Raw genomic sequence first — 7,799 nt, forward strand, 5'->3', positions numbered from 1 at the left:
TGAGCATGGCGTTGGTACGACAGGATTAACGATGCACTTTTTTGCCATGAGATTAACAAAGCTCCATTCGGCATCAATCAGGGAGGCGCTGAGCTTTAGCTTGGGTGGTTTCTGTGTCATGGCTGTAATCCTGTGTAGCTTTTGCAGAAGAAAAAAAAAAAGACACGACACCAGCACGGAGATGTCCGGGGTTTACAGAGAACTTTTCTGTAGGCTATTCTATAGAAAAGACTGGGCCACTCTATAAAGTAGGATTTAAACACACACACACACACACACACACACACACACACACACACAGTCCTTTTAGAGATGATTTTGGAATTGAAACAAATTCATTCATTTATTTAGCAGCCATTACCTTTGTGTATTATTGGACAGTTTGTCTGAGAACTGAGAGAACTGTACACTTTCTCACACAGCTTTTCTTACTTAAGTAACGAAAACGCCATTGTTAAGCATCTATATTATTCGACATGTTACTGTCAGTGATTAATATGTACTCACAACAACAACAACAACAATATTTCAGCTACAATATTGACAACTGATATCAACGGTTCGCTAGCTAGCGACCTGTTTTAGGTATAAGCTAGCTACGGAAGACTGAAACTACTATATACTGTATACCGAATACAGTATGTAGTATATTCATAAACATAAACGCCTTGTAACCCACAGAGTAGATCTGTTTCGTTTCGTTTAATTCTGACGGGATAAAAAGCATTCTTGGTTTCCATTTCATTGTGCTTTTGAAAGAAATGCTTCCTAGCTAGCTGGTTATTTAGCATATCTGACGGAACTATCTAAAATAACTTGTACATACTCTATTTGTACTGTTAAATGCATTTGTTTATGGTTTTCGATATTGATATGAAATGGACTAATGAAGGTTTATTTCCCAGAATGCCCGTATCACAGACCCCTGGGCTTCGAGGCTGGATCCGTCACTCCTGACCAAATCAGCTGCTCTAATCAAGAGCAGTACACCGGTTGGTTCTCCTCATGGGTTCCCACCAAGGCCAGACTTAACAGCCAGGGGTTTGGGTGAGTGTGACTTCTAAAAGGAACAGATTTTTCTTTTTGTATCCCAATTCTATAACACTATTCTGTTTTAGGCTTTGTGTCCAAGAAACCTTTTTATACTTTATGCAGCACTGTGGAATTCTTGAATCTGATTGGTCAAAATGTGTTGAATAATCTTCCACAACAGCAGCTCTGACAGAAGTGCTGGCTTCTAACACATTCTGGTTTCTACAGTAACAGCTCGTTCACAGGGACCCGTACGTCGGACGCGCCATAAGTACTACCATTACTACACAACATTACTACGGTCATATAAATCGTTATAAAGTACGACGTCATTGATTACAATATCTGGGAAATTGCTGTGTATGAAAGGAATTTAAAAAATTTTTACGAACTAATAAAGAAGACTCTTTGGTTATCGGGCGTTAATTCCCAGAAGCACAAGCGTCAATACAGAGCAAAAACCCACCTGGCACATGCGCACACTCGTGTTCTGACACTAACATTCAAATGCTCTTGGAAAAACCGAGTCATCGTTCTATTTTGGAAAACGTAACCAACGATCAAATAGTATTTTAGGAATTATGCCAGATTAAATGAGATTATCCCAGATTAGCAGTGACTCACCTTGTTTCACATCCACAATGACTGCAGGGTTTTAGCAGATCTCGCCTTGGTATCCCACAATGCTAAAATTGTTCAATTCTCACATCAGATTACGTTTCTATAACAGCAACTCGGACAGTAATTCCAATGATGGGTTTATTTTAATGCGCCCGTTCTAATACGTTATCATTTCTATAGTAACCATGAATGGTGGACGTCATATAATCTGATACTAATAATCGACGGATTAAAAATGTGCCGTTTTTTAACAAGGAAAAAAACGTGGAATCGTTGATAAGGTGACGTGTTCTGTAAGGAGACGTTTATTTAACATTTATGGAAGGAGTCTCCAGTGTCAACGCTTTGTAACAGCAAGTAAGATTTCTCAGTATGTGAAAGTCTTGACAAATTGTGTCTTGTTGTTGTTGTTGCTTTGTCTTATGAACGTCATGGTTTTAATGGTTTTAATGGGAATTGTATTGTTTTTAATAGAACCTATAATGGTACTTGTGGGTCTCTACTGTTAATGTGTTGGGGTCTATTGGTGGCATGTTTACATTATGTCTAGTGGAAACCAATACAAACCATTAAATCCTAATAGCACATGGCTCAAAAGACACTACGTTTGTTAATGGTTTTAATGGTATTTGTAGTGGAAACCCTAAGAATTTCTGTAACGGTTTCTACTGGGGTTTTTATCTACAGCGAGGGCTGTTATGTTTTATACCTTACATAAAAACTAAAACGATCTCTCTATCTCTATCTTTCTGTAGGTGTGCTTGGTTGTCTAAGTACCAGGACACCAACCAGTGGCTGCAGATTGACCTGAAGCAGGTGAAAGTGGTGTCTGGCATCCTTACCCAAGGACGCTGCGATGCAGACGAGTGGATCACCAAGTACAGTGTGCAGTACCGCGTCAGTGAGAACCTCAACTGGATCTACTACAAAGATCAGACAGGAAACAACAGGGTGGGTGGTTTTCCAAGCACTAGCTCCAGAAAGCACATCCAGAAGTGTATTATTCCTCTTATAGCACATTTCCTAATTAACAGGCGCTCGTCTTTCTTCTCGATTGAATTTAATCTTGACAAAATAATAACGCAGATCTGAACGGAAACCTGAAAGTCAACAACGTTAAATAAATGTCTCTTTACAGAGAGACTAAATCGACAATTCTACATGTTTTTCTTTGTTAACTGATTACATGATTTGAATCTGTTTAAAATGAGTCTTAGATTACGTGGGCCGATACGTACGTGCCATACGAGTCCCTACGAATGAGCTGTAGATATAGAAAAGATAACGTGCATATTGAACTGAGAGAGATCATACTTCATCAAATGGAGCAATGCTTATGAAACCCTGGCCTGAGGAACTTATTAGGAACGTGAGCCTGATCGTATGGGACTGAGAACCATTGCTGACTACTGTTCCATTCGCAGGTGTTTTACGGTAATTCTGATCGCTCCTCCTCGGTCCAGAACCTGCTGCGTCCTCCCATTGTGGCACGCTACATCCGAATCATCCCTCTGGGCTGGCACACACGTATCGCTATCCGCATGGAGCTTCTGCTCTGCATGAAGAAATGCACCTAACGTGACACACTGCCCCATTTGTTTTTCCCACTTACACCACCACAAGTGGCACTCTCGCCCTTTAGTTGTCATGCCATTTCATGTCTTTAGATGTGTGTTACACCTACAGTATTCTCATCTTTCATACAGACATATATTGCTTTGTGTATTACTTATTATTCACAAAAAAAATAAAAGAGTTTACGTTTGGCAAGGAGTATAGTAAGAGGGCATTAGTAATAATCTGAAGCTACAGCAAGCTGGATGTGATCTAATAAGAAAGGGTGGAGGGAGATAAGGAAACACTGGTGGTATTTTCATTACATCTGTGTATGTGTATGTATGTGTATGTGATTTATCCTCGTGGTCATGATATAGAGCAAGACTGTCAACCCACAGGAGGTCAAACATCTTGGAAGGAAGAAAAAATATAATAAAATACATTCATTATACTCGTGTTTACATTAAATACATAGCATAAAATACCACCAAACCAACAACTCAGTCAGTATTGTTTTTCATCGGTGTCTGAAGGGATGTGACCAAACCGCAGGACGTTTCCTAACGTAAGGTTTAATGTGAGCATTTTATCCAAACCTCTGAACCGTAAAGGAAAACCTCACCTTGAAGCACATTAAGTATGTTTACTGTATATTGAAATATTTGTGATGTGCTTAGTGATTCTGGTGCTAATTGTTTGGTGGGTTATTTGTATGATTCCTGTGAGAAGTTAGTAGTAGTTAGCAGTAGTGTGCTGCTCCGCGTAGGTAGAAGGTATGAAGGATGTTATTTCATAAAGCATGCGGAGGCGAGTTGCCGTTAAGTCTCTAAACATGCCAACGTTAATTGGCTATATTTAATGAATTAACCTGTTTTCTTTGCTAATGCCATGTTAGACTAGCATCAATTCCTGTAGTTAACATAATTAGCTAGTATCAGGAGGACTGGAGGTAAGGATGGATTTCTGGCTTCCACTTTTAACCCAGTAAGATTTTGGCACATTACTGATACTTTTACTTAACTATACACTAACTCAATCATGTAGCAGCAGCACAATGCGTAAAATAATGCAGATATAGGTCAAGAGCTTCAGGTAATGATCAAGCATTAAATGATCTCTGTAACTTTAAGCGTGGCATGGGTGTTGGTACCAGATGGGCTGGTTTGAGTATCTCAGAAACTGCTGATCTCTTGACAATTTCACACACACAAGTCTCTAGAGTTCATAGAGAATGGTGCGAAAAACAAAAAGCATTGAGTAAGTGACAGTTCTGTGAGTGGAAACGCCTTGTTGATGAGAGAGGTCAGAGGAAAACAGGCAGATTGGTACATTCTCGAACCGTGGTGATCAGAAAAGCATCTCAGCATGAGCAAAACATCAACCCTTGAGGTGGATGGGCTACAACAGCAGAAGACCACATCAGGTTCTACTTCTGTGAATATCCTGGGAACAGACGCACCCAAACTCACTCACCATTCTGTATAAACTCTAGAAAATCCCAGGAGATTAGCAGTTTCTGAAATACTCGAACCAGCCCATCTGGTACCAGAGATCATACTTTTTCTTCACTCTGATATTTGATGTGAACATTAACTGACGCTCTTGACCTGTATTTGCATGTTGCGCTGCTGTCACTTGATTGGCTGATTAGATAACTGCATAAATGAACAGGTGTACAGGTGTTCCTATTAAAGTGACAGATGAGTGTATATTCTTAGTACATTTTCCACCCCTGAAGATGACCGTGACACCCTGGTGACAGGGAGGGGGAATGACAGCACTCTGTTTTAGAGAGCAGTGCTTTATTTTATTATTACATAAACGTTTCAGCTTGATTCCACATGAGCGAAAAACGTCAACAACTTAATATACAGTCAACACAAAGAGCAGGACACGTCTGTAGCTCCACTCTCAGCTCCAAGAAACGTGGTTCTCTCTCACTGCAATACACCGAGCAGCACAGGTTACCTGCTTTTGTTCTCCATGATTCCTCCCCTGCTTTGGCCACGCCCCCTCTTCCACAGTCACCATGTGGAACCTTACAACCAGGTACTCACAGAATTATTATTATGTCTGCTTCCAAAACGCTGACTCATCAGTTTATAACAGGTATGTTAAGAGTAGGGATAACATTTGCAGTGCAGGATTAAGGGTGCAACACTGCTGTAAAGATGTTCTTTGTGTTTGACTGTGCAATGGCTGTATTTTTCAGATTATTTAGAGATGTTTAATTGTGGTCATGTGATGAAAAAAATCCCTGGAATAAAGCAAAAAGCCTTTTATTGGAATGCATGAATGGGGTTCATTCTTTACTTACCATTTACAGTACCAATCATTCAGTGAAATAATAAATTAAATGGCGTGAATTCACATACAGTGCCTTCCACTAATATCGGCACCCTTGGTAAATATGAGCAAATAAGGCTGTGAAAAATTGTCTTTATTGTTTAACCTTTTGATGTTTTGTTCAGAAGATTCACAGAAGTACTCTGCTCTCGTGGATATCAAACAATTGCAAACACAGCACAGGTTTATCAAAAAAAAATTCTTTGGTAAATATTGGTGTGCAACAATTATTGGCACCCCTATGAATTCATATGAGTAAAATATATTTAAAGTATATTCCCATTTATATTTTACATTTATTTTTTTAGTACACTCGGGTGACTAGGAACAGGAAATTGTTCAACCATGACTTCCTGTTTCACAGGGGTATAAATATATGAGGTAACACACAGGCCAAATTACCTTAGTCATTCATAACAATGGGTAAGAGCGAGGAATATAGCTGTGATATGCGACAAAAGGTTGTTGAGCTTCACACAATGGGGCGTGTCTATTGTTGCACACCTATATTTAACAAAGTTTTTTTTTCCATAAACCTGTGTTTTGCTTGCAATTGTTTGATATCCATGAGAGCAGAGTATTTTTTGTGAATTTATTTTTTTTTTTTTAACAAAAGATAAAAGTTTAAACAATAAAGACAAATTTTCACAGCCTTCTTTGCTCATATTTACCCAGGGTGCCAATATTAGTGGAGGGTGCTGTATATTGGGACAGTTTTTTTTGTTTGTTTGTTTGTTTTTGTTTTATTTCCACCTTATCTAAGCTTTCTTGGTATTAATACAACAAAATACCCCACCACATGATACATATTTAAATTCCTTAAATGTGCTATGAGGGGGGAAAAAAAGCAGAAACATCAATGACATCAATATCTGAAATGATATAAACACAATACACTAAGTAAAAGAAATCTGTTTTAACATTAATAAGCAGAATATATAAAGCATGACTATCTTATAACCTTGTTTAAAAAAATAAGAGGGAAAAAAACACCTAGCAAAACATGTCGTTTTTCCTACTTCCTGTATGATACTGACCACGCCCCCTTGAATATATCAAGAATTCTTTCTTTTTTGTTTGTTTGTTTGTTTAGTAATATACGTTTTGATTGTCACTTCTCAGGACAGAAACAAAATTCTGCCAAGTCATACTATCCTACTTTATCCGAATTCATCCTAATGTCATAAAGTAAAAGAGGGGAAAATGTTTAATTACTTATATTTACTTCAGTGACGCTTTGAGAGAAACAGCGCCGCTGATTGGCCATTAGGTCAGGTGACGCGTAATTAAGGTCTCTTTATTAGTGCGCGTGCCTGTTACTCCGTTACTGACGCTTTAATTGACCCGAACACAAGCGTGCCACTAAAGCACGCGCTACCACCATGAAAGCAGTCCGCTCTAAGAGGAAGTCACGCGCCTCTCATCCGAGAGCAAAGGCCCATCTTCGCGCGCACGCGGTCTACATTTATAAACTACGCAGAGAGGTAAGTCTGCTCAACCGGAAGTAGAGTTTTATCGTGCATGCACATCATAATTGTAATATAGGTGTTGATGGTTGACGCTTGTGTTTTTCTCTTGCTCAGCTCGAGCCTGTTCACTGCAGATTGGTGGGGGATTCGAGGCTCGCGGCGTCGTTTCATTTAAGAAGAGTTGGCCTGGAGGCCGCGCGCTTGACTTCTAACCGGCGCGGGATCATCACGAGCCGGGAGATCAGTGCAGCCATGCAGCAGCTCTCACACCGCCGCAATGCCATCCCTATGGACGGAGCATGACTTGTCTCATTCTAATATTGTGTGTAAATATATATTTTTACGTGTGTATATAAAAATAAATGAGTTTTTATCTATCCGATGATGCTTTGTATTAGGTGTTGCTCTTGTATGAGAAAGCAGAGCTGAGACAATTCAAAACGCTGTAGCTTTACAACATATCACTGCTGAATGGATTGTAAAGTGTAGGATGGTGGACCTAGCTGAGATGCTGAACTGGAGAAGCACAAACTCTGATATGTGCAGGAGTCCAAGTCTGGGCCAGTGGGCACCAACCCTCTTCCTTGAGATCTACCTTCCTGCTTATTTCATCTCCAAACAAAATTGAACACCTGTTTTAGCTGATCAAGGACTTACCAAGGTAATGACTAGATTATTGGGTGGGTGTGGCTTACGATTGGAGCTGGAGACTTCAGGATGATGGTGTTTTGGGAAGATGGTTGGTGTTGAGCACTGCTAGGCTATATGGTGTCC

General features: G+C 39.6%; 1 protein-coding gene across 1 annotated transcript in view; it reads left to right on the forward strand.

Annotated features, from left to right (window-relative positions):
* rs1a (retinoschisin 1a) overlaps positions 1-5,579 on the forward strand; it is a 7,603-nt gene extending 2,024 nt beyond the window's left edge. The window contains exons 4-6 of the mRNA XM_017458384.3: positions 906-1,047; positions 2,409-2,604; positions 3,078-5,579. Of these exons, the coding sequence (XP_017313873.1) occupies positions 906-1,047; positions 2,409-2,604; positions 3,078-3,230 (491 nt within the window). The 3' untranslated portion in view covers positions 3,231-5,579. The remainder of the gene's footprint in view (positions 1-905; positions 1,048-2,408; positions 2,605-3,077) is intronic.
* Positions 5,580-7,799: the final 2,220 nt, after the last annotated feature.

This window comes from Ictalurus punctatus, chromosome 27, assembly GCF_001660625.3.
Source record: "Ictalurus punctatus breed USDA103 chromosome 27, Coco_2.0, whole genome shotgun sequence".
NCBI lineage: Eukaryota > Metazoa > Chordata > Actinopteri > Siluriformes > Ictaluridae > Ictalurus > Ictalurus punctatus.